The sequence below is a fragment of the Symsagittifera roscoffensis genome, chromosome 4 (genome assembly GCF_963678635.1).
Source record: "Symsagittifera roscoffensis chromosome 4, txSymRosc1.1, whole genome shotgun sequence".
NCBI lineage: Eukaryota > Metazoa > Xenacoelomorpha > Acoela > Convolutidae > Symsagittifera > Symsagittifera roscoffensis.
This window is the reverse complement of record NC_087065.1, coordinates 377,945-403,952: the sequence shown is the minus strand read 5'-3', so window position 1 is coordinate 403,952 and position 26,008 is coordinate 377,945. Positions and strand designations below refer to the sequence as shown.

General features: G+C 36.9%; 2 protein-coding genes across 2 annotated transcripts in view; one reads left to right on the top strand and one right to left on the bottom strand.

Moving 5' to 3' along the window:
* The window catches only part of LOC134843729 (protein virilizer homolog), a 550,828-nt gene that overhangs the window by 346,414 nt on the left and 178,406 nt on the right, over positions 1–26,008 (top strand). The window contains exons 2-4 of the mRNA XM_063859975.1: positions 15,594–15,711; positions 18,824–18,933; positions 24,585–24,684. Coding sequence (XP_063716045.1) covers positions 15,607–15,711; positions 18,824–18,933; positions 24,585–24,684 — 315 coding nt within the window. The 5' untranslated portion in view covers positions 15,594–15,606. The remainder of the gene's footprint in view (positions 1–15,593; positions 15,712–18,823; positions 18,934–24,584; positions 24,685–26,008) is intronic.
* LOC134844141 (cyclin-dependent kinase 5 activator 1-like) lies at positions 103–2,603 on the bottom strand. Its single transcript, XM_063860659.1, has 2 exons — positions 1,772–2,603; positions 103–1,416 (listed from the first exon to the last, which is right to left on the bottom strand). Exon 2 carries the CDS (start codon positions 1,414–1,416, stop codon positions 118–120), a length of 1,299 nt encoding a protein of 432 aa, XP_063716729.1. The 5' UTR covers positions 1,772–2,603; the 3' UTR covers positions 103–117.

Here is a 26,008-nt window from a genome sequence, read left to right as displayed (position 1 = left end):
GGTTGTTGATTTTCAACAATCACTTGAATATGATGTATGATTTGAATTGATTGGAAAAAAACAAGGTAAAATTAATTCAAGAATTTTATTAATTGCATTTATTGTAGTTTGATTAATTTATTCTGACTTTCCTCGGTCTCCGTATTGCTTGAGCTCTGTGAAAATATGTGTGAAGTATGCTGGGTCTTGATTTATCAGCAGCATTTTAGCACTGCTTTCGTTGATGATGCCGACACAACGACTCCAAAATACTCGTCTGTCCGTTTCGACCAGAAAAGGTTTCAAAGGGTAACTAATTTCATTGCCCACATAGCTGTAGCTGAGATACAAACAAGTCAAAACTATAGCCTGTAATTCTTCTACGTTTTTGATTTTATCCGAGATGTAGTCACGGAGCAGAAGGTACACGAACACAACATTGGCTGGCGAGATGAAAGCGATGTCCTGCCAGCCTTGAACCAATAATGCTCTGTCGATTGTTCTGAGCCACAATATGACCTCGTTGCCATGAAAGTGTGCAAGTTTGCGGCATTTGATGGAGAGATAAATTGCCAGACATTTCAGCAACTCGCTAGTTGAAGCGGTAATTGTGACCGTACGTGAAATAGCACTTGAAGATTGACTTTGTTTTATAACTGCTTTAGCGGAAGGTTCTTTTCTACTTTTAGAGCTGTTTACAATTCGACCAGAGTTTGAGGATTCTTTCCGCTTGACTTCTTCGACTGCTTCAGTTTTGACAGCCAGAGATGAGAATTTGGTATAGAAGTCTTTACCTAACTTGTGACTTGTGTTTTCGTATTCGTTAGCGGAAGGCGCGCAAATAGTAACTGGTTTGCTGACTAGTGATTGGTTGAAGTTGAAGCACGAGAGAGATTTCTTAGGAACTGCCGTGCCGCCGTTCTGTATCTCAGTCGTTTCCTCGATACGAGCTTCGTTGCTATTCGGCTGTTTTTCTCGTGCCTTGACTGACCTATTTCTAGTCTCTTTCGCGGAGTGTTTCTCCCCCCGAGTACTGCTCGACGATTCTTTAGTGGACAAGTCTTTGGAGGCTCCAGATGGCTGACTGGGTTTGACTAGTTTTTTGCCGGACTTGGCGGAATGGTGAAACAAATGGTTGAATATGAAACTGGTGGCGTGGTGGCTGTTGTTATTGTCTTTCGGCGGCGGCTGTTGATTTTGATGGTGGAAAGTATTGCTGTGTGGAATATGCGATGCCGCCGCCGCCTTTTGTGTCTCCCTGTTTGAAGCTGCAGGCACTTCTCGACTCTCTTCGCTGTTAGTAATATGTCCCATCGATTTTGAAGACTCTATTTTTGGACAGTTGGTCGAGTTGTGTACCCGGTAGTCGTTGGCGGCTGGCGGAGAAGAGTTTTCCTGCAGATTCTGCGAAGGAATCACGGGAATGGTGTTGCCCATCTAAAATTGAACAGTGTGCTGATTGGGTTAGTAGATGTAAATTAGCGGGGTGTGCAAAAATGACTGCCTATAAGTTGGCCGAGCAGCTAATTGATTGTGCAGGAAATGGCAATATTATCTCTGAATTGAAAGAAAAGTTATCTATGTTATAATCTCACAAAATGAAATAAATTGAGTGTAAATGTGGCCTTTGAGAGGGTCAGTTAAGGTAGTAGATGATGACTATCGACATCTTTTTAAGTAGAAATTTGTAGGATAAAGTGAGACGACGAGGCTTGGTTAAGTTCAAGCCAACTCAGTTGTTAAGTGCTAATGGAGTTCTGATTAGGTTGAATTAGATTAGATTTTTACCTACCAATTTTAAAACAGTTTCCAGATAAAGTTAGTTATCCAAGTAAGACTAAACCAATCAATATGGTCTACTTGTTGATTACAATTCGCTGCTCTGAAAATGGTAAACCCTCTGCACTGCTTAGCCCAAAATCGGCTCCAGAATATTGCCTTTAGATTGGCATCAAAAATTTTAGTCCCAATTCTGTTAAGGGAATTCAGATTTAATTGCAGCCTCGATACTGAAGGCAAGGCACTGTTTTCATGACATAAATGTAAATTGTAAGGAAGAGAAAGAGTGAGAAATAAGCATTTGATTTTTTGGTAGAAATGGATTTGGTTGGTGCAAATGCGAATTGCGCCGTTATACATGCAGCAGGCAACAACCTCGATTATGTTGAATGGTGGCATTACAGCTTTTGTGTGTTGTGGGGAGGAGGGTATATACATATATTTTATCTTTCTGCATCAGTAGAGAGAGTGTGTGTTTATGCAGGCGTGTAGTGCTTGGACAGAAAGTTGGATGAGAAAGCTAAAATGAGTGCTAATGGTTGGTTTGATAAGGCCACAGGGCGAAATACTTGAATAGTCTGAGCAAGTGCTAGCCCCAGTCTCGTCTCATCAATGCCGCTTCAAACGAAAACAAGCGCCTAGAGTATCTTGAGACTGTGCTGAGGGTGGGGGGGATGTAAGAGGAAGGACTTTTATTGGGGATTAGCTTACTTACTACGAATTGTACTAGAGGAGGTATGCTATGTATGTGGCGAAGTGTGTGTTAAGTGCGTCTAGCTGTAGAAGCAGCACACGCAGTTGGACGAGTGGAAGTAGAAGAGGGAAGAGAAACTACTACTAGTACTACCCGCTGCACCACAAACTGGGGAGGAGGGGGGGGGGGGGGTTTGCTGAAAAGGTGCGAGAGAGATAAAATGAGGTTGAGAAAGAGAAGTACGACCGCCGCCGCCCCTGCTGGGGACAGAAGAGTGTTGGATGCTTATAGACAGCATCAGAAATTGTATCACAGCACAGAACAAACTGATCAGATGAATGAAACAACTGATCAATAAATGGGTAACACACCACAGATTTTCGAAGAGACAAGGAACGGAAACCGCTCTTTTTCAGCACCAACGCACAGCTCAACAGAACAACCCCACATGAAGGGACTTGTGGGAAATTTGATCAATAGCTGCAGCTTCCTTTGAGATGAAGAGGAGAGGAGAAATCAGACGTCGTCTACCTCGAGGGAATGAATGACCAACCAACTGAGGCGTTTTTGTTTACATGTAACTGCCAAAGAGCAGACATTTGTTAGACTGTTGTCGCAAAATCACCCGCTGGTTTTCATTTTTGGAAACATAAGTGGGCAAGTGCATTTAATTTTTTTTCAGAGACAGCTAGAACAGGATTGATTTTCAGAACAAGGGATAAATGTCCATATGTTGACTTTGAATTTTCGACTGGCTTTCTAGGCGACGAAGAAGTTGAATTGTTAGCAACAAATTTACCCCCAACCGACGTAATTTGTGAATGTTAGAGTTTTAAATATCTGTCCTGTTCGAAATGAGCTTTTATGATGGTTGCAATTTAACCAACTCGATTTGTTAAAATTTTATTAATTTTTTTTTCATGTAGAAATTGGACTGATTCTATTGCGGAACCTCAAGTTTCAGTCTCATTCTTTTTTTGTTTTAGGGTAAAGCGCATGATTTGGGAGTCTTAAGATCTGTAGTTCGAATCCCGAACGGATCTTTATTTTTTTTTGGATAGGTATGAAATGAAATATTTTTGAGAACCTTTGAAGTGTCGGACCGTGATTTGTTTGCTTATTTTTGGTCGGCTTAAGTTCCAAAGGATGTCTTTTTCTGATTCAGTAAAAAAAGACAAAATTACATTTAAATTAAAATCAGAGTTGCTGAACTTTCTAATATCAGAACGACAATTATAGGAATTTTGTTGCCCAATTACTTCGGCTCGTTTTATATTCTGTATTGTCGTTTAAAAAACAAACATAGTTTGATGCTTTAGTAGGTCTGAGAAGTGGTCGGGTCTGAGTATGGTGGGTCGTTTATGAGTTTTCACACTCAATAGTTTCAAATTTTATTTCACAACAATTATTCTTATGGCAGTTTTGTCTTCAGCTCAAACTCTGCCCAAGTACTTTCGGGTAAAAAGCCACTCAGTAAATGATCTTGAATGCTTTTTTTAACACTGGTGGTTACTTGCACCTGCAATTGAAGATCTGTCGAGACAAAGGACGTTTTTGTAGATGGAGTTTCAAATTTGCTAACACTTGCGATAATTAAGTTTTATTAAATCGTTGATTATTTTTTAAGTTGTTAATTTATTCAACACAATTGCTGAGTCATTTTACCAGCAATGTTATCAGTTTTGAATAAAAATTGGACTGTTAAGCGCGGAGTTAACGCCAATCTTTGTGACGTCAAAATGAATGGGTTCGATTATGAACAGGAGTTGATTCTTTAGAAAATGATTTTTTTTTCACTAGCTTTCTCTTCTTAAACTTAAATCGTTTCGGCTTATGTATGTCGGCTTATGTATGTCGGATTATTTATGTCGGCTTATTCGCCCTCCATTGCCTCCTTTGAAGGGTAAACATATTTTAATGCCTTTCTGCGTTTCAGGAGACGATATGTGCTGTAAAACTTCAAGTTACCAAAATTCACACCAAAATTCTCAACGGTTATCGACCCAAGTAGTTTTTGGCCGAGTTGCTGCTCAGTGAGTTTTTGTGATTGTTTATTATGCTTGTGGTTTGTTGTGTTTTCAAATATTCTCTTAAATTGATCATTATTCGAAACGAACACAAATTGTTTTTTTTTTTGTGAAGATATTTTTGTTTTCTAGTTTTTTTCATTTCTGAATTGGCGACGTCCGCAATGATAGTTTTTTTCCGTTAGTATCCAACGTGTGTTTGTTTTTTTTTGCGTCGTTTTAGAGCAGAAAGTGTTTTTTGTCTGTGGTAAGGGGGATTTTATTATGTTGAGGTGAACCCTTTTCTGAGATTCGTTCAGTTTTTTCTTCAAACTGTTCTTTTTGGGAGCAATCGTGGCCTGTACAAGTATTGTTGGCTGTGTTGCTGCTTCGTAAAATTGCAGCTTGATTTATATTGCCTGTGTTGTCAAAATGAACTTCATCCAAGACAAATCGAAACAAACATGAAAGTTTTTGTAAGTCTTTTTTTTCCAAATTTTCTGCTTGTTAGTGTCGTGTGGTGGCTAATTTGCCGTGCTCTTTGATTTTTTTGTAAGTATCATCTGTAAAGAGTAAATTATCATGTTTCATTTAGTTTTTTGCTTTTCACGCGTGCGATTAGCAAGCGTTATCAGATCGGAATATAGACTTTTGTCGGGTTATTAACTTGTTTAACAGAATCCTTTGAATCACTTGGTATCTTGGTTCATAATGAATTCAAATTTCCAAGCATTTCCGGAACACTTAGGTAGCGAATATGCCTGGGACGGCAAAGGTACTGGGTTCGAATCCGGCTAAGACCTTTTTTTTCAAACGGGAAATGTTTCGTTTCAAAAAAATGTCGGCTTATTATTTGTCTACTTTTGTTTCGCCGACTTAGTTGCCAAATCGTAGATTTTTTTTGATGGCTGCAATTTTCATTGTAGTTGCTCTTTATGTTTTCGAGGGAATTATAATTTGTAAGTTTTCCTCCGGTTCGCACAAAACGTTAAATGTCTCAGAATATAATTTATAGTTCAAATTTTTTCGTGACAAAAATTTTCATTAAATGCCGTCGAATGTGTTTCTAGTCGTGTTGGCTGCAAATTGAACATCTTTCTAGACAATTGATATCATTCCATTTTTTAGTTTTGTTGTGGTTTCATCGAAAATTTTTCCGTTTTTTTGGACTTAGTTGCTTCCTTTCTTTTCCTATCTGCTAGCTTGCAATGCTATTTTTGCGGTATCACAAGTGATGCGAAGCTCCACTCCGCCTCTGTGTTGACTATTGATTTTGTTAGAGTCCATGACATCTTGAGTTTTGATTTTCAATTTAGTTTTGTTCTGATGTTTTTTATTACAATCATCCATTTTTGTATCGGAAGTGTTACCAAGCGCAGCTTTGCCTCTATGTCTTAATAGTTTCCGTCTACGTTTCTTTTAGCTAGCCTTCCTGGCAGGCTTTCGTTGTATGCTCTTCTTCGATTTTGCGGCAGTTCTCAGATTTCCCAGCCATTCAAAGAATACCCATCAGTTTTAGGGTGATCGTTTGTTTTCTGGAGAATTAAACTGTGAAATTGAATTTGTTATAATAAATGATGTCAATTGTTACCCTGAAGGTATCCTTGTTTTCAGTTACACTTTTCCAACTGTGTTTTGAATTATTCGAACACAGCGAACGAAGTTAAACACTTTTTTTTGAATTGGGTTTGCCGTAGAAAAAATTTGATTATAACAAATTTTTGCTTTCAGCTCGTTTGCCTTAAACATCTATTTGATGAATTAAAACTAGACCCAGAAATTTTGTCCTAAATTGGGTAGCTTTTTTGTCGCTGTTTTATTTGAGTTACGCTGAATATAATGATTCATGGTTCATTATATTAACATTTTTTTTTGCAATAACGAGCGTAGTGTATTAGTATGAATCTACTTTTGTTTCCAAACTTTTTTCTAAACCAGCTTTTTTGTCGACTCCTAATAAACTGGTCGGAGGTTGAACGCTGCACTTAGCACTAGTTCGTGGTTTTTTGCTGCATAGCATTGACAATTTATTTTCATCTTCAGCTGCATCATTGATGGCTAGTTTTCTCAAACTGACGAGAGCTTGTAGCTTAGATGCGAGAAAGTGAAACTACAAATCTCAAGGTCGTAAGTGCGAATCGGACACATAAAAACGTTTTACTAATTAGAGGCTTCTTTCTACTTTTTCATAGTTCTTTTTATAGAGCTGTTTTTTGTCGCTTTATCGCTTGTATTTGCTAAGCACAGCTTCGCCTCTGTGTTAAAGTTGGGACTTTTATATAACCAAGCTGTAAAACAGCGTTATTATTTTTTCGTTGAAAACAGCGTATTTTGTTTTCAAAGCTTCAATATTTTTTTTTTCTGTTTTCAAACATTTTATCTGGTTTACACTTTTTGGGCGACACAAGCGGCTCTTTTAATTTCTCTTTTGAAATTCTTTTTGGTTGTTTTTGATTTACTACAAATCGACTGAAAACAGAACATTTTTTAATTGATTTTTTTGAAAATTATTTTCCAGAATAGCTGTAGTAAAATTCGAAGCAGCTTCTGTTTTTTTTTCGCTTTCTGATCCCATCTAGCAAAACCAGGTCAAAAATTCCATTTTTTCGATTTCGTGTTTTCGGCCTGGTTCTGTCGGTTCATTTTCTGTTTTCTTTTGAAAATGGCATCCATATTATCTGGTACTAATTAAGTCGTCCTACTTTGGAGGCAAGGATTTTATTTGGTTTTAAATATATTGTTGCTATTATTTGAAGTTCTGTAAATTGTTATTTTATCAAGTCTGATTTTATAAAGAATTTTTTGTGTTGAAATGGTTTTGGCTTATTATGTTGCTTCGGATTAATCGAATTTTATTGTGTTTAATTTTGAAGGCCCGAAAATTCCTGTTCGACAAAATCAGTTATAAGGAAAATGTGTGGTTTTTTTATTGTAGTACTAGAAAACTAACCTCCCTAATCTTCAATCGAGTTTTTGCGTTCAATCGAAACAACAGGTTATGCGAGTCTTCTTTTTCGCAGAAACTGCACACCCAAGTTTTTTGTACAACAATTCATGGTTCTCGGAAAAATCAAATTTTTTTTATTGACCATTTTTCGGAATTGTTTTGTATTTTCTCAAAAAGATCCCTGCCAATTCTTTAATTGAGTGTTTAATCGAGAATGCTGATCTTAGGAGTTTTCTCTACCCACACGGCAACGACCTTCTTTTCGCAGAAAAACGTTATGGATTTGTGAAAGTCATGTTTTTGAAATTTTCTATCAAGTCTGAGATGAGGGGTTCAATCTAAAGAACTGGTTACAATAAATTTCTACAGAAGTAGCGACTCTTTAGTTTTTTTTGACCAAAATGTTTTGTTTATGGGAATATTCCAATTACCCAAACATTTTCAGGCTTAATTATTTTAGTAGAGTAGCAACTAAGGTTTTAGGCAATTGGGCACAGTTCAATTTGTGAAAGTACCCATTTCATGCCGCATGAGTATGAAAAATTCAAAAATATCAAACAGCTACCTCCAGCTATAGCTGGGCCCCTAGTTATCTTTTATCGAGACATACGAACATCTTGGTTCATCCGTATTTTTCTCAACTTTTCCATTTTTTTTACTTCTTGTTTTTGTTGTGTTGTATTGCTCTGCTTCGCCTCTGTGTTGATTTGTTTCGAAATGAAGGCTTTCTGCTCAGATAGTTTTTTTTTGTGGTAAGTTATTTTGTGTTTATGGTAAGTTTTTTCCGAAGTTTGTGTTAATTTCGCGATCTGTCCAGGCATGTTTTTTTTCTCCAAAATTTTCTTCGTTGTATGTATACTTAAGAAATAGCGGTATTTTTCTGATGGTTTTTCGGCCTTGTGGTTGTCGATTAAGCTCACGATTAAGTTCCCCATGGTTATGTTACCAGTACATATATAGGCTTCGTGGATACTATTTGAGCAGTTACAGTTTTTGGTTGACTTTCAGCTGATTAGCTGTTGGCTTTCCTTCTGTCGGTGTATTTACCTAATATTTTGTTTCCTCCCGTTTCCCACATTATTACAACAGTATTTATGAGATCGATGAGACGTTTGGCCCTAAGTTTAAACTTATGAATGTTCAATTCCAACCCCACTTGGAACTTTTGTAAATCTTTTGATTTTAATTTTATGTTTTTTCAGTTCTTTCTTCAGCGGCAACAACGTCGAAGTCCTCTTTGATAGTTCCTGAGAGTCTCTTGCTGTTTTAATCCTATACTTTGGTATCGAAAGTGCGGGAAGCTTCGCCTGTCTGTTCAGTATGTTTTGCTCGTCTTTTATTACATTAAAAACGGATTACATTCTTACTAACTTGGGATTTTGTTGAGGAAACTTGTTCATATTCATTGTTCTATTTGATCTAAGAGATCTTTATTTTAACACAAGTAATCGCGTTCATTATTATGCGAGTTGATTTTTTGATACAATATGAGCTCAGTTTCATCGGGGAACCATTTGGTAGCATGTATCGTCTTTATTAGAGCGCCTGGTATTTACTATAAGATGTGTGTGAATTTAGGCAGGTAGAAAAAGTTCATTGGCTAGTTGTCTTAAGCTCCTTAGTTAATCTTCTTTTTGGGTCGTGTTTTTTTCGGTAACAAGTCTTGAATTAAATTTTTAGTTGGAAGGCAACTTACGCTCTCCAAATTCGGAACTGCTATTGGTGTGAAAAATGTGAATGATGCTTTTCAACAATGGATGCAAATTTTTAGATTTCTCCACGGAATAAGTGTGCTTTTTTATCCAACTTTGTCAAGTTATTTTATTAGGTCGAAAAATGTCCAAAAAAAGTTTAATGAAATCAGAAATTTTCAGGCCGTATTTTTTCTTCAGATATTTTTGATTAATCAGTTTTTTTCTGTTTTTTTTTATTCATTGACGTTTTGCAATTGACTGTCAAAACTATCAGAAAAAAAGTAATATCGATATTTTCAAATCAATAGCTGCGCCTTACGCGAACTGAACATTAACTGCGCGCAAGTTCTAAATATAAAAAACTTCGCTGAGGTTGCTCGTAAACTTCTTCATTTTTATTGGACTAGCCAGAAATGCGGTTTGGAGTAGAAAACACGATTGGTGGTCACAATACATATTATACTGCTAACCCTTTTTATACCCGATGCAATATGAATCTTGTAGCCTGGTGTCACTAGCGTCCATTATTGTTCCGACCATTTGAAAAATGTGGAGGAACTTTGTATTCGGGTGTGTTTTAGTTTTTTCTTTTGGTTTTCCACGCAAAGTCAGCTACCAGGAATAATTATCGAATTGGGTTGAGTGTTACATCATATTAAAGCCCTTTCTGTCGTGAATCGAACGACATTAAAAATGTCAAAAAAGTTTTCTAAAGTCGAGAAAAACTGGTTTGAAATTTTTGATTTTTCGTCTAATTTCGATTAAGTGAGCAGGCTTACATAAGCTTATTTATGCTTCATTTTATCCTTGAAAATTAGTTTTACTCAAATGAAGTTAGTTTTTGGCTTTAAGCTTTATCTTAGGAATCAAACTTCAAAAATTTGGAAAAAATTTGAAAAATTAAAAAATATTAATTTTTCTTTTGTTTTTCTTGTTATTTATCTTCAAAAAATGTTTTCCCACATGCATATTTTACTATGACTGACGAAAATGCCTAGGGTTAGGGTTAGAGTTCTACTTTTTCGCTCAGATTTTTTTATGCTTTATGACGCCACATCGAAAAAAAACGATGCTTTTCAGAAAAAATATTATGCTGTAATTTTTTAAGACTGGTCGGAACATTCTGCTACTTGCACAGTAAACGGCTATCCTTCTTTTTTTTCCTTTTTTTCAACGCAAAATCAGGTACTCCAAATAATCATCAGAATAAGTCGAGTAAAATATCATTTATACTACGAAAAAACTATTGACTTAAAAGAAAGCCAGTTTTGGAACTTCATGAAGCGCTCTCTCGGCCATAAAAATTGTACTTTCATCATAGTGCTAAAAGTTTTTTGTTGAATTTTTTTTGATTGTTTTGCTCATTTTTGCTTCCTTATTTTTTGAAGACAAATGTAGTTTTATATGCCTACTGCACTATCTAACTTTCCACGCGTTTGTTTTGTTCTATAATCACTTCACGCAGAAGCGACGCTAATTTGAATGGCTATCCTTGTTTAATTATAAATTTGGTAGGGAATGACGGCGGAAAAGTAGGCGGAGCGAAGGATTTGATATTCGATTTAGACATATTAGTCTATAAACTGTCTAAGTCTGTCTTGTCTGTCTGTGGGTAGGTTGATTTTAAAATAGCTGATCTTTCAATTAGGACTCAAAGGGGGGGGGGGGACAACTGTGCTGCTGCTGCTGTTATGGATTATGTGCAATGAGAATTGTTAATGGAAGGAAAAATGTAGGATGGAAGGTTGTTTAGTTGCTGCAGTATACAGTGTTGATGTTGTGTTTGTGGCCGGTGGTGTTCGGGCGTGTAGCTGCTATACGCATGCGCAGCTGTGGTTGTGTTTGTTGCAGCTTTTGTGAAGTTGAACCTTATTGGCCACTGGCTACTGTGTTTGAGTTGAATGAAGAAGAAGAGAATCTGTATTTGGGTGAATTGAATGGCGGGAAATGTAGTGTGACTAACAGAAGAGCGGAGAAGAGTGAACAGCTCAATTAGACACAAATTGGTCCTATTGTTGTGGAGTGGACAGAGGGGGGAGGGGGAGATGGAAGACAACAATAGTCCCCTGAGTCAACCACAGTCCACTACGCCCAAACAGTAGCCAGTTCACTCTTCTCTCTCTCTCTCCTCTCTTCCTTCGACCCCCCTGGCCCCTAGCCAGTCTCCATCCCTAGATAGATCGAATTGAACGCAGAGAGAGAGGGAGGAGTGATCGCCCATTCTGAATTGTATCATTTGAGCTGCTCTACCACTTTCCCCTCCCTTTCTTTCTTTTCTTCTCTCTTATCAGTGAACAACAAAAGTGCGCAAACAGCAATGGGAAAGCTAATGAGCAGTAGCTACCCCACCACTGTTCCTTCTCCCTTCCGGCAAAGGGGGTAATTCAGAGGGCGAGATTGAGGTCATATTTGGAGACTGTTTGATAATAATATTGAGGATGTTTGTGATGTGAGGAGAGGATGTTGACAGGACATGGATCTTGCTTCTGCTTAGATAATTAGAGGAGCACTTCCGTCCAATTAAGGGGGGGGGGGAGGGGATACAAGCGTGAGCAGTGGTGACAACCGTAGCTCTCCGTTGAGACGTGCCAGCCTTTCTATTCTTATGTTTCTACTGCAGAAGACAGAAATTGATCTGTAGAGTTTCCCTCCTCCTCTTTCCCTGCTATGAAAGGGATGGAATGGGATGCCCATTTGGCAACATGTCATTTGGTGGCAGCAGCAGCAGCAGCAGAGATATTGAGAGATATTCCCACGTAATTGGACATTGCCAAAATGCACACAAAACTACAAGTCCCCTGAGGTATTTCACAAGTATAATCTAGTGGCTTCAAGCCAATTTTTTCACTTCAATTGGGACTCATGGTGTGTGTTCTGATTGGGAATTTGTACCTGATTTTCCGACTAAGACAGTTGTCGGGAAGGGAGGGATTATATGATAATACAGTCACTGAACTGGCCTTGATTACTATAGCCAGTTGATTTGTGTACACAACTTGTGCTATTTTTGCCTGCAGACAACACGAGAATTAGCCTTGAACGGTTTGAGTGACCTAATTTTGAGTCGTTTCGAGGTAAACAAATTTTTATGCTCTCTGGGTTGCACAAATTGCTGAAATCTTAATAGAAATAATAGCTCATGTTTTTCATGGCAACATTTTTTTCCGGGTTTTGTTGTTTTTTTCTTTTCTTGGCTTGATAGGTTTCGGGCCCAAATTACATCGGCTTAATGGCCTCATATTGAGTGTTCAGAGGAGCGAAAATATTTTGCATGTGCGCGTGTGTGTTTTGAGGGGGATGGGAACAACCGCTTGTTAAATTTTCTTTTGCTTCGAATTTCACATTCCCTTGTCCTGGCATGTTTTTGCTTCAAAGATTCATTTTGATAGATATAGTTTTTTTCGACATTTTCGAAATTTTTTGATGTCTTGACTGAGCGGCTTTCTGATTTTGTATCGCAAGTTGTACGAAGTGCAGCTTCGCCTCTGAGTTGAAAAGTTCATTCCAAGTCTAGTTTTTAGTTTTTCACGTGAAAATAGGAGGCGGAAATTTGCGTCTTGGCTTTCTCATTTCAGTTAGGTTTTCATCTGGTGATCTTATCAAATTCCGGTTTACGTGCAAAAGAAGGGCGTATGAAATGAAAATGGGAAGATGTGATAATGCGATATGGTTGCTCGTGTCTTATGATTCGTCTCTCTCTTGTTCACAGTCAATGTATTCGAATGGATAACAGATGTATGGATAAACTGAAGTGGTACTTGAAGAATTCTCTCACAATTCAGAACAAGATTTCTAGTTGCCTGTAGAGTGTGCCATTTGGTCCTTCGCGAATGAGAATAGACCCCGGAGTGGTGGAATCCCTCATACGCGAAGGACCGAATGCGCGAAAACAAAAATCAGCCTATAAGATTTCAGTAATCCAAAATTTGGAAAGAAAGTAAACATTTCCAGGGACTGAATATTGATATTGACCGAATATAAAAACGGCAGAAGTATGCAAAGTTTTCAAATTGTCACTGACCGCCACCGAATGGGAACAAATTTTTTATCTCAAGTGTTTCGTTATGAAAGAAGCAAAATTTTGCTTCATTTATTACATTTTAATTGAATGGCAACTGCTTCTTTTTGAAAATTGACTTCCGGCTAAATTTGTTTTCGGTCCTTTGCCCACAATTTTTTTCGCCGATCCGGTCCTTCGCGCATGAGAATAGCCCCCCATTCGGTCCTTCGCGCATGAGAATAGCCCCCAATCAGATTTCAGTGATCTACCATCTGGAAAGAAAGTAAACATTTCCAGGGACTGAATATTGATATTGACCGAATATAAAAACGGCAGAAATATGCAAAGTTTTCAAATTGTCACTGACCGCCACCGAATGGGAACAAATTTTTTATTTCAAGTGTTTCGTTATGAAAGAAGCAAAATATTGCTTAATTTATTTCATCTATCTATTATATATTTAAATGCGGGTTTCACTATCTCGCCATGTTTAAGTTTTTCCAGTATTATTTTTGCATGTTTAACGAAAGAATTTTTGCACGTTTAAGCTTTATCGTATATCGCAATGGTGAAGATTTTTTTCGATTTTCCAATTTGAGTTCAGTTGTTATTCCACCGAGTTTAAAATAAGCAGCCCAAAAGTGGGAAGCTGTCAGGATTCCCCAAGAGGTTGCGCAAATCCTCAATTTTTTTAGTGTACGAGATACGACGATTTTTGTGACTTTTTTCAAAAATTGTCAGAAAACACAAATTACAAAGTAATTTACTAAACTTGAAATTCCCAACCCTGTAGTTGAGTGCTGTCAGAGTACTCTCAAGGACAGCGAATCCTGTCTCCAAATGTGACGGCTCAAATCTTTGTACTATTCGAGATATGACGTTTCAGAAAACTTTCAGATATGACGTTTCAGATATGACGTTTCTGAAATTTCAGAAAACTTGGACGAATTTTTTTTTCTTCAAAATATCAATTTCTCAACTCTGTAGTTGGGAGCTATCAGAATTCTCTTAGGGATTGCGAACCTTGCCTTCAATTATGACTGCTCAAATCTTTGTAGTTTTCGAGATATGAGGTTTTTGTGATTTTTTTTCAAAATTTTTTCAGAAATTCATTAAATTTAATTTTGTTTCTTCCGCATTTAAATTTTTCAACCCTCTTGTTTGGGGCTGTCAGAGTGGTCTTAAGGTCTCAGGTGTTGCGAATCTTGCCTCCAACTGTCACTGTTCAAGTCTTTGTAGTTTTCCAGATATGACGTTTTTTGTTATTTTTTCAAAAAAATTTCAGGAAACATTAAATTTTTTTTCTGAAAATTTTGAAGTTCCAAACCCCATGTTGTTGGGGCTGTCATAGTACTCTCAGAGATTGCGAGAGATCTTGCCTCCAATTGTGGCTGCTCAAATCTTTTGGTTATTTTCGAGATATGACGTTTTTTTTCTGGTTTTTTCAAGAATTTGTTTTTAGAAAACTTAATTTTAAGTTTCTCGAATTTTAAAATTCGCAACGCTGTAGTTGGGTGCTCTAAGAGCTCTCTCAGGAGTTGCAAATCTTGTGCCCAAATGCGACTGCCCAATTAGTTTTATATTCCGAGATGTGATTTTTCTTAATTTTTCAAATAGTTTTAAGTTTTTCAAAGAATTTATATATAAAAAACTTATGGTTTTCAAAAATTTGAATTGAAAAAACTTAGTTTGAATTTGAAATTACCAACCCTGTAATTCGGCGCTGTCAGAGTACACTCAAAGCATGCTGATTTTTTTCCAATTTACACGGTTTTTTATGAGTTGTTAAAATTTCGAAGCACCGGAGGTGCGTTACACGCTAGTTTTAATTGAGTGGCAACTGCTTCTTTTTGAAAATTGACTTTCGGCTAATTTTTTTTTCGGTCCTTTGCCCACAAGTTTTTTCGCCCATTCGGTCCTTCGCGCATGAAAATAGCCCCCGCTGGAGTTTTTTGAGGCCAGTAATTTCGAATTTTTTGAAGGAAAATAGCCTCTTTAAGCAGTTTTTTTAAAAGCAATCAATATGAAATTATACGTGTTTCTCGGCGCGAGCTCCTGCTCCTCAAAATGAGTGATCATTAGTGCTAAAGGGGCCTGCTGACAACATGACAATTAGTCAGCCAGAAATTGCTGTGGTAAAATATAAGCAAAAGGGGGAAGCGGAATTGAATTGTGGTATTACTTGAAGCTTCGGTCAAATTATTGGTCAGCATAATTATCGAGGGAGGAAGTGGAGGGGGAGTTGTTGGAATTATTCTAATGAAAAGAATGGTAAGAGTAGCAGCAGCAACTTGTGAGCACGTGATCCTTGAGGAATGACACCAACAGAACAAACACTCCTCAGTTCTTAGTTGGCCAGCACACCCAACATCAAACGGACAGGTGAAGGGGCACTGCTGGCGCACAAATGAGTCATCGTCACCCTGCCTGTTTGATTGATTATTACTTGCAATTTATTAGCTGAATGTAGTGTATTTTTCCTCCATGGGTTTTCAGAGTCGAATGGTATGTTGACGCCTACAGGCCAACAACAATTGTGTCCTTCTGTGGATTTAGAAGATGTGCTGCTGTTTGCGGACACTTTCGACCACTCAGAAGACAACTATCCCCTCGTAAGGTTCCATTTCATACACACACCCAGCAGCCCACTATATATTGAGATTCAACGCGCTTAATTTAACGACAAGTGCGATAATTGTGGAAAAGTTGGGTTAACAAAAATCAGAACAAGTTTGAGTGTCTTTTGCACTGAATGTGTTTTTACGGTGGTAAGTCAGTAAGCGGACATTCAATTACTAAATCATTGGAATTGAATGTTGAGATTTGTATAATATGACAACTTTTTGCCTCAAAGCAAATTGCTTGAAAATGAAATACAAAAACTCTTGCCATGCGCGTCACGCAGTTAAAATTACTTCTTTTGTTCTTTGATTTCGCAATTGACGTAATTATTACGTAATTCGACTTACAGATCTGGTAATTTTCTGGCACAGTTTACTCAACGCGCCCTTGTTTTTGCACAAGCAAACCCTTTCTATGGCTCAGACTTAGAGTTTATGGTCAAATTGCTGCAATTCATATTTCTAGTTAGATGAAGAGATCATCGATGCCAGATTTGGGATTTTTATGTCATGTTCTTTGCTTTGAAAGGGTGACTTCTCATGTGGCATAACTCCCATATGGCATAAAATTCAAATTTTTTCCCAAATTTCCTTAAAACTCAAGGCATTCTATCAACTAATGTTTCTCCTTTTTTTTATCAGGAACGAGATCATGTGAACAAAGATTTAGAGTTGTTAGCTTCCAAACAAATGTTGATTGAAAATTTGGTTGGAGAAATTGATAACAAGAAAGTAAATAGTAATAGGAAGCTTGTGCTTTTGAGACTTTTTTCAAAATGAAATGTCAATCAACAATTGATTTGACAATTATTCATACCTTGTTCACAAACAAGGTTCTCTCAATAAAATTTTTCACTGTAACTGTTGTTGTATGGAATTTCTGCGATTTGGGAAATTTTGATTTTTATAATATAGACTTATGCCATTGATACGTAATCTTTTGAAAGTTATAATGATGACCGATGAATGTCCCCTCGCCAGCTGTTTGTTTTTCCAATTTCAAAACAAATATCATAAAAGAAATGTAAATGAATTTAAAAAAATATCCTTCGGCCGAAGCCACGAGTCTATTGGGGTCAGGTTTGTTCTCTTTGGGGACGGATAAATAGGTGTAGCGCAGTCTGGAGAGCAGAGCTTGGAGGGAAATTTGGAGGGTGTAGACAGTTTGGAGGGAAGTTTGCAGTTATACTGTTCATGTAAGTATTTATGTAAGGAGGAGCTGCATCCTGATCATATTAGGGCGAGTGTGTGTCAAGTCAAGTGTGTGAGGGTTTGTTTTGTTTTTAAAACTTAGGGGATCTTGAGGGGCGAACTTTGGGCCGTGGGTCTTTGTCTACGGTATGACTTTTCTTCACTACTGTTTTAAAATTGCAGTTTAAGAACGCTCTTTGGGTGGTTAAAATCGTTGAGAGTTACACTCGTTTGCTTCTAGTAAAATATGTGCCAGTTCTTTTTTTATAAGAGTTTAAGATGTTCATGTGTTGCTCGTGGGGCGGTCCAGGTTGAGTATGAATAAAATGCAGTGGGCTCATTGGTGGTCAATGGGGATCATCTTTGTACACTCAGTCACTATCCGCAGAGCTGCATTGTGCACTATTTGCTTTTTACTGGTGGATGTATTTTTTCGCAGTGTGAGACAAAGCTGGACAGATTAAAGCTTAATAAGTAATATTCGAAGTATTTTCCGACTGACCTGTTTGAACCAGACAGCGCTTTAGGACCGATGTCCTTCGAATGGCTTTACTTGCTGTGCGTTTGCATTGTTCCGCAAAATTCAGGGAAGCGTAAAAAACCCAACAATTTTGGGGTGCTCTACCTTGTAACCTTGAAGTCGCAGGTTAACTTTTTTATGTGACTTTTTAAAAAGACTTGAATGACTTTGTTAGAGGAAACTTCGAGCTATCTACTAGCGAGAGGACAGAACCTTGAATGAATGACGCATGTACGTACGATCCTGGACGAAGACCAGACGACCTCAAATAGCATTTTGACTGGCCTGCCGCTCAGATAATTTGGAAGCCATTTAGTTAAACTATCTGGTTCGCTATCAATAAGGTGTACTGTGCAAAGACCGTCTAGGTACCGTGCGTTTGATGGTTTAGCTGTTTTGATTGCCTGTTGTTTTGCAGGGAGAAAAGTTAGTGGATCGCGAAGCGTTAGTTTCAGTGTTTTTTTAAAGTTTTCTGTTTATTTTTTAGGCAGAGAACTCTCAATACACGAGACTCCAAACCCACAAGGTTTGGAGTCTCGTGTATTGAGTGTTGAAATCGTTTGCTATTTGCTTAGCATCTGATATTTTTGCCATTAAGAGATTGGATGAGATCCTGCAGCGGATTTGGTTCCATTTAAGGAGCGAGTCGCTTTCCAGAACTCACATGGCGACGTGTTGTGGCTAAACGTCCGGAGCAAGTTCTACCATTTCTTCTTTCTTTTGCCGTTTTTTTTCATCAAATCTTGATTTGAGCTATTTAAAATAATGTTTGAGAGGTTCACTAGTCTGATTTTATCGCACTCTTGTCCTAGGTTTTTTTTAAGTTTCGGCTGTTAAGGCAGGTGTATACAAACGGTGGTGTCCTGCCTGAATATAGCGCCGGGCCGCCTTAAGAATCGTGCTTGAAAGTTTTTTGGCGGCCGAGGGTAAAATTTTTCATAGAAACAATTTTTGAGGTTTTTTTTTCTGTTTTTCTCAGTTAACTCCTAGCTGGCTTTGGTTAAAATAATTGAAGGTTTTTTTGGCAGTGAAAGGAATATCCTCCAATAGAGGGAGACTTATTAAAATAGGTAGGTGGTCTGATTTTAAAGTTAAAAAAGGTTTCCAACTTAGTAAAAAGAACGATGATGCTATGGATAAGTATGGGAACGAGGGATGCTCTTCCGTTTGTAAATCCTCTACTGTTTTTTCAGTGTTTCATAAAATGAAACCAATTTAGAATACATATTTGCGCCTAGCTAAGTCCATTTGTGCTCTTGAGAAAGGAGCAATGTAAGAGGAGCTGTTAGATAGAATTAAGAGAAGAGCAATTGTTCAAACGGCAGCAGTTAACTGTACTAGTGTGGCCTGTGTTGTGGTAGTTTGAATGTGAATGTTGTTTGTTTTGTGTAGGGAGAGAAGTGTGACGTGGTCCAGTTCTCCTACCCGGTGTCTGTGTCATGTGTGACCATTGTGTCCCCCCACACCACAGTGCAAGTGGGCAACAAGAACATGCTCGTGGGGTGAGTAGTACATTGTGCTGATATCAATCATTAAGCACAAGAACAAAACACTACAATGTGCACAGCAGTGGGTGGCCATGTTTTAACACACGGCTCTTAAAAACTGCTTAAAACACCGTTTTAAATAATTGTTCTTTTTCAATGTGTTTATTGATGCTTTAATCAATTTTTCTCCTCATTCTGCTTTATGTACACCTCGTCTGACTCTTACTTTAGGTTGACAACTTGCCTGGAACACTTAAAACAACAGGTGTTATGAAAAACGATTTGGCTGACCTTTCCGAGGTTTTTCTTTGACATTCGTTGACACCGATAGCGACAACCAATATATCAAAACTTGCCTTCTATTTGAGAGCATTGGACGAGTCAAAATTTTGATTTTATATATGCTTTGAAACAGTTTTATGCGTTTAAAACGTTTTTTTAATGATTTTTTTAAAAGTTAAATTATAGTATTTTGGAGGCCACCATGAATGTACATTACACCACTACAAAGAACCAGACTCCCTCGACAGTCAATATCCGTTCTTTGACTCCTTTTGACCTTGATAGATATGAGCATGGTGGAAAAATAAGCCACAGCTTAGCTAGCACGTGATGGGGAGGAGAGGCACGGAGAAAGGTTACAATGTTGCGGATTCCGCCGAAAATCTGATCTGGGTGATATGTTACAATAAGTGGTAATTAAGAGTAATGAACGAAGTGAAGACTCCTATATAGGTCTTGCTGATTTTTTTTTGTTTTTCAGGAAAAAGATTTAATTGTTTCCTAACAAAAGTAATTGTGCTCGGGGTTGTTTTTTTCTTCAGACAAATTTCGGATTTTTAACTAGCCATTTTTAACGGGATTTTTCATAGCATTCAAAATTCAAAGTATTGTTGACCTGAGCTAAAATTTGGTTAGATATTTCACCTGTGATCATTTTTCGTATAGTTATGGGGGTTTGAAAATTGCCATTTTGGCTAATTTGGTTCAATTAATGCGCGATAGATTTTGCGCTATTAACGCTTAAGCGGAGACTTAATCCGTCTTAGAGATCGTTCCAAGTTGGTTGAAGGAAGCTTATTTCCCATATTTGTTACTAGGAGCGAAGTTTATCAATTTGTACTTAATATGGCGTGTAGGGGATGATTTTCACGAAAAATCTCAAATTCAAAAAAAATCATTTATTTCTGTTACATTTAATTTTTTTTCATGTTATTACTGCTCCATAGACTTAGACTCCTCTATAAAATGAGGCATGTGAGTTGGAAAATGTGTTTTTTTTTTCAAATTGACTGGTACTGCTAATGCGTCATAATTGGCGTGCGTCACAAGAAATTTTGTACACTCAGATTTTTTACTCATTCAGTTTTTGACAGAAGAGTTATCGTCCAAATTTTGCTTGTGTATGCGAATTGCACCTTCGCCTCGGTGTCAAATTTAACCTGCCACCTATTGTAATATATCGCCCAAATCTGATTTTTGCCTGCTGTGGAATCACGCTTACAATTCTTGAAATGCAGTTTTGCCTCGTAATGGTTCACTCATCTATTGTTTGTTTACAAAGTCTAAGATTGTAGTGGCCCACTTCTGCTAAACGATCAGATTGTTTCAGAACGAAAGTTTTTTTTCAAATTGTATTTAATTCGTTTTTAAAGATGCTCAACTTTTACCGGCTTCTCCTTTTTATTAGTGTTGGTACAACGAGTTTTTATGAGTGTTGGTACAACGAAGCTACATTGCTAAACAGGTATATTGGCCTCTTTTCTGTTTATATCGCACTCGATATTACTCTAGTTATGTGATAATTGAATCAGGCATAATCAATTCCTCATAGCAGAAAGACAGTAAACCAAATTAGCCAATTAGAAGTCGAACTTCAAATATTGCAGTATGTGACAATAATTGAGTTTTTAATTGCAACTTCAAAGCTCCTTTAGTCATTTTTGCTTGTCAATTTTTACAAAAATTTCATAAAACATCATCTGCAACAGAAATCACATCGAAGAATTTGAAGCTTTAAACTGGTCAGATGGAATCAGATGCACTAGTTCAATTTGAAGTTGTGAGGCATCTGATTGCAGTGGTGGGGAAAAAGATAGCCAATTAGATTTATAAGCTAACACCAATCAACAAAGAAAGAACACTCAGATAATTCTTCGCCGCAGACAGACTGCCCTGACAAACGAAAACGCTTTTTGCTAAAAAGGAAGCGACAGAGCGTCTGTATTTTTGAAACAAAAAAGCTGCAATCAATTTGATTGAAAATTGGGGATAATTTTAGCGAAATTTCGTATCTGTGAACCAAAAGAGAGCTAACATAAAAAAATTGTTCCATAATTACTGCTTTGAGTAACTTTATCTTCATAATTCCAAACAGATATTTTATTCAAAAGGGCTTTTTTTAAGTTAAATGTATAATAAATATAACAAAAGTTATAAAACAAAAACTATCTTATCAAAGCAGATCCTTGAATGTTCCCACAGCAAAACCCTGAAAGTTAATGTCGGCAAAAAGTTAATAAGGATTTTCAAAGTTTTTTAAGAGTAATAAACATAGTGAAGACTCTTATAAAGATCTTGCTTATTTTTTTGTTTTCTTTTCTTTTTTCAGGAGAAAGTCTTAAAATATTGATGACTTAGATATAATGCTTTTTTTGTTCATTTGAAACTCATCTGCTGAAAGTGACGTAAACAGCACTCTCCAAATACGAATGTGGAATTGCCGCTAAAAAAACATTGTTTCGAAAGTGGATTTTTTTATAAGATTTCCCAGCGGAATAAAAACTTTATCTATTGATCCAGATTAGGTTGGGTTCACGTTATCAAAAATGCGCCAATCATAAATTGTTCTAGAAGTTCAAAGAGCTTAAAGAGCATCTATTTTTTCTGTTAATATTGAAAGTTGACATTTTCTCAACAGAGTGTTTTTTGTTTAGTTGCGTTCATTACTCTTTTCCAATCTGCGATTGGCTAAGTTCTATTTTTACTATTAAATCTTCGCCACGCGTTATATCACGTACAAATTTATGAGTTATATGTTTCTAATCTAGTAACGAGATATTTGGAACCATCAAATTGCCTCTGTTTATGTTTACACAAGCAAAGGTTTTGTATTATTATGAAGAATTTTTTCTAACCGAAGTCGCAAATAAAAGTGCTCATTTGGTGGAACTTTTGGTATATTTCTATTTAATCATATTTAAGCCTTTTTAGCACAAGCAGTTTTTCAGCATATGTAGTTACTTTATTTGTCGCTTGCTTATAGTCCTGTTTGAAAAAACAGGCTTTATAAAAATGCATGGGATTTGTTGATAGTTGTTTTTTTTTTTGCGACGCCTTGGTAAAATCAAGGACTTTTTGCAGAGCTTTCAGTTTTTATCAAAAACTACTATGCTGTTTTTCAAAAAATGGTACCAATTAACAAGCCGGCTGCTCTTTGATGTGCCTGCATTTCTCCTTAGTCTCTTTTTATTTTACCTCACGGCCTAAAAGTTTACAGTAGGGGGATTTTTGACCTATTTGTATTACTTTTTTTTTCATTTTTTCAAATATTAAATGCACAAATTTGAGATGCAGGTTTCAATGAAAACAAAAACGAATCATGGGGTTCTCACCTCCAGTTTTCAAGCGGCTCTCCCCTAAATTTGCTAGAAAAAAGCTGTGGCCTCAAACTAGCCCAAGTTTGTCATTTCTGGTTAATTTTTAAAACTTTCCTCAAAAACTACCCTTCCAAATTGGACCTTGAGGGTTTAACCGAAAGAAAAAACCAGTTACCGGAATCTTCACTGCGGAAGCGCCTATGCACTGCTTTTGTAAAAAAAAGTATGGTCTTGGAAAATGTCAAATTTTTGAAACTTTGTCCGTTTTTTGGAATTTTCTTTTTGTCTTCAAAAGCTAACCTGCAGATTTTTTGTTTAGAAAATTCATCACTATTCTCGATAAATCTGCTATTAAGTATTCAATTTCTAAAACAGGACTTGAAATCATCCCTGCATAAGAAGCTCTTCATGCTTAATTAGAGAATAGTTTACACACTTTGAAAGTCAAATTTTTGATTTTTGGATCGTTTTCGAATCTTTTCACTTTTTTCGGAAACTACTAATCGAAATCTGAGATAAAGAATTCAATGAAAAATGCAAGTAGAATTTTTTTAATTGAGCATTTAATCTCCTAATTAAGCAGAGAAATAACTAGGGCTTTTCGCATTTACGCCTTTTCGTATCAGTGCATTATATGGTTAAAAATATTAAAACAGGTACATCCAGCATTAGCTGGGCCACTAGTTTAGTTCCAAGGTATCGTTGCACAAATGCGAGGACGTGAGTGACACTCCCAATCATCAGGTCGGTGATTCAAATCACGAATATTGAAATAGTTTGATTTTTGCTCGAATTTTTGCTGCTTTATTGGTGGCTAGTGTTTGTAAAATTACGAGCAGCCATGGACCAGATATGAGAACTTGATGCTGCTTATCTCAAAATTTTCATTCAAAATTTTTCGAGTTGTTTTTTGAATCTAATCTTTTCTTCCTTATTTTACTTTTTTGTGCCTGTTTAGAGCTCTTGTTTGCGTTTTCCTCGCTTGTGTTTGCGAAGCGCAGCGTCGCCTCTGTATGGAACCATTTAAATCGCCGCGCACGTTGCGCATTAATAGAAATTTGGTATGAAGTGATAATCAAAGTTGACTTTCATGAAACCCCCATAAGTTTATTTTTAAATGGTTGCAGATTAACTGTCTTTTTAATTTTGAACTAAGGACATCAATACTTTTCAGATGATATAAAATTTGTCCCTCTAAAACTTAAAAAAAATATCGAAATTAATGTGAATAAATTTTTATTACCAATTCACTGCGAAGCTCACAGAAGCGTCCATGAGTAAATTGTAATCTACGAAGTGATATAGCGGCTTAACATCCTGATTTTGAGCCAAAAAATTTCGTCTTAATGTGTGAGGTGGGACTTCATTTTTTCGGCTGTATGTGTCTGATAAAAATGTTTCGGCTCTGAAACCCCTTCGTAACGTTTTCGATGTCAATTTGAAATTTTGGTAGACTTGTTTTCAAAAGTTTGTTTTTTCAACAGCGGCCTTCGTCTCAGTTTCTGTCGGCTAGTTTGTCATGCTATGTTTTTGTTGTATTGTAAGCGGCACGAAGTCCACTTGGCCTCTGTGTTTTATCACACTTTATCCAATTTTAGTCAATTTTTGAACCAGCAGCGTAACTTTCTTGCCAACGCTTTTTTTCAGTGCTAATATGGTCGAAAAATTCTGTGCTATTTGCTTTAGTATCGATTAACCTTGTTTTTATTTGTTTTGGTGGAAAATCGGAGAGCTTATCAGCCTGTTTAGCTCCCTTGTTTTCATGTTGCTGGTTTGACTTTGCAATCAAGTGTTCTAAGTAATATAGCAAGGAATTGTGAAATTTTTGTTATGGACTATTAAACTGAAATTGGATGTTAGATGAGATTTGATTTGTTATAACCTGCCAAGTACTTTGCTCTACGCAGTCGTTGAAGTGAATGCGGGTGGGCGAGGAATGAGATGCATGCAGTTTAGTGGTCAGTGTGCTGATGAGACCCCCTCACTTCTCATAGTCGCCAGCCCCCAGCCAAGATATCATGCACGTATTGCGCCAATAAAGCTGCCTGTCTGTCTGTTGTTGTTTAGAGCATCGAAGCCGAACAAATTCAAGCTGGAAACATTCATCAACAACCTCACATGCTCTGCGGCCGCCAAAACCACAGCCTCCTTCTCCAACTTCTACGAGGTAGTATCAACCTTCATTACCCATTACCCTCCCCTGCAGATAAAACTACTTACTCATGATGCTTTACTTAGTTAAATTGGGTTCAAATAATGTAATTATCTAGAGTACAATCCAATGGACATTCAGGGGCTCTTTATGTCTTTGTCAAATCTGATTTTCTTATTTAGATGCTATCCCAGTTTTTTTTTCCAATGGCATGAGATAATAAACCAATTTTTGACCAGAATTCCTGAATACAGGTAATTGAGTGATTAAAATGTGAAGTTTTCAGTAAACCGAAGTATCAGTAATTTAACGATCAGTAAATCGAATTACCGAATATATTTTCAGGGTCTTTTAAACTGCAGTGATGAATTTAAAATTACCAGTTGCTTGAAAAAGAAGTTTTATTTCATTTTTATTTCAAATTTAAGAAGTGTCTTGTAATTGTCAACTCGATTTTTTTTCCCGTAAACAACTTTTCCTACAATCTTTTAACTTGCTTTATTATTGAATCTACAACTTCCAGGTTGCTTCGCACTTAGAGGTAACGCCGTCGCCTTTGCACCATAAGCTCCGGAGTTGAATCCCGGCCGGACCTTGTATTTCCAGAATTTATGTTTTACCTTTTTTAAACTCAATTTTTTTTCGGCTCAATTACTGTCTGCTCAAATATTGTCGGCATTGTTTCCGCTTCGTCAGTTTTGTTCCGCTGCTAATGTAAAAATCAAATGTCTTGCTTGGCATTATTGCCTAGAATTCTTGTTTGATAAAAAAATATGTTATATGAAAATGGATGTGATCGGGTTTTCCATTTAATGTTTTCGAGACGCTTTGGAATTTTTAAAAATTTTGATAAAATTTTAGCGTTTCTCAAAAACAAGGGTTATCAACGGAACGACCGCTTACTCCTCTGTCTGACTGATTACTCCCCTAGTCCCTTTTAACTCTACCCCTCTGTTACAGCCTTCGAAAATGTCTGTGTTGGGAATATTGACCCATATTTTTGATATATTTTTTAATTTTCTCTAATCTGAGATTTTGGTTTCAACGATTAGGACGAATTTGAAATAGGACGGATAAGCGGCTACTCCCAATTTTTGTCATATATAAAGTTATGGACCTCGAAGTAGCCAAATTTTTGATTTTTCGAACGTTATTGAATATTTTTTGTTTTCTCGTGAAAATTAATGTCCCAAGGTTGATATTTTGAGTACAATCCAATGGACATTCAGGGGCTCTTTATGTCTTTGTCAAATCTGATTTTCTTATTTAGATGCTATACCAGTTTTTTTTCCAATGGCATGAGATAATTAATCAATTTTTGACCAGAATTCCTGAATAC

Coding starts and splice junctions, on each gene's coding strand:
- LOC134844141 (XM_063860659.1), bottom strand. CDS start 1,416: ATGGGCAACACCATTCCCGTGATTCCTTCGCAGAATCTGCAGGAAAAC.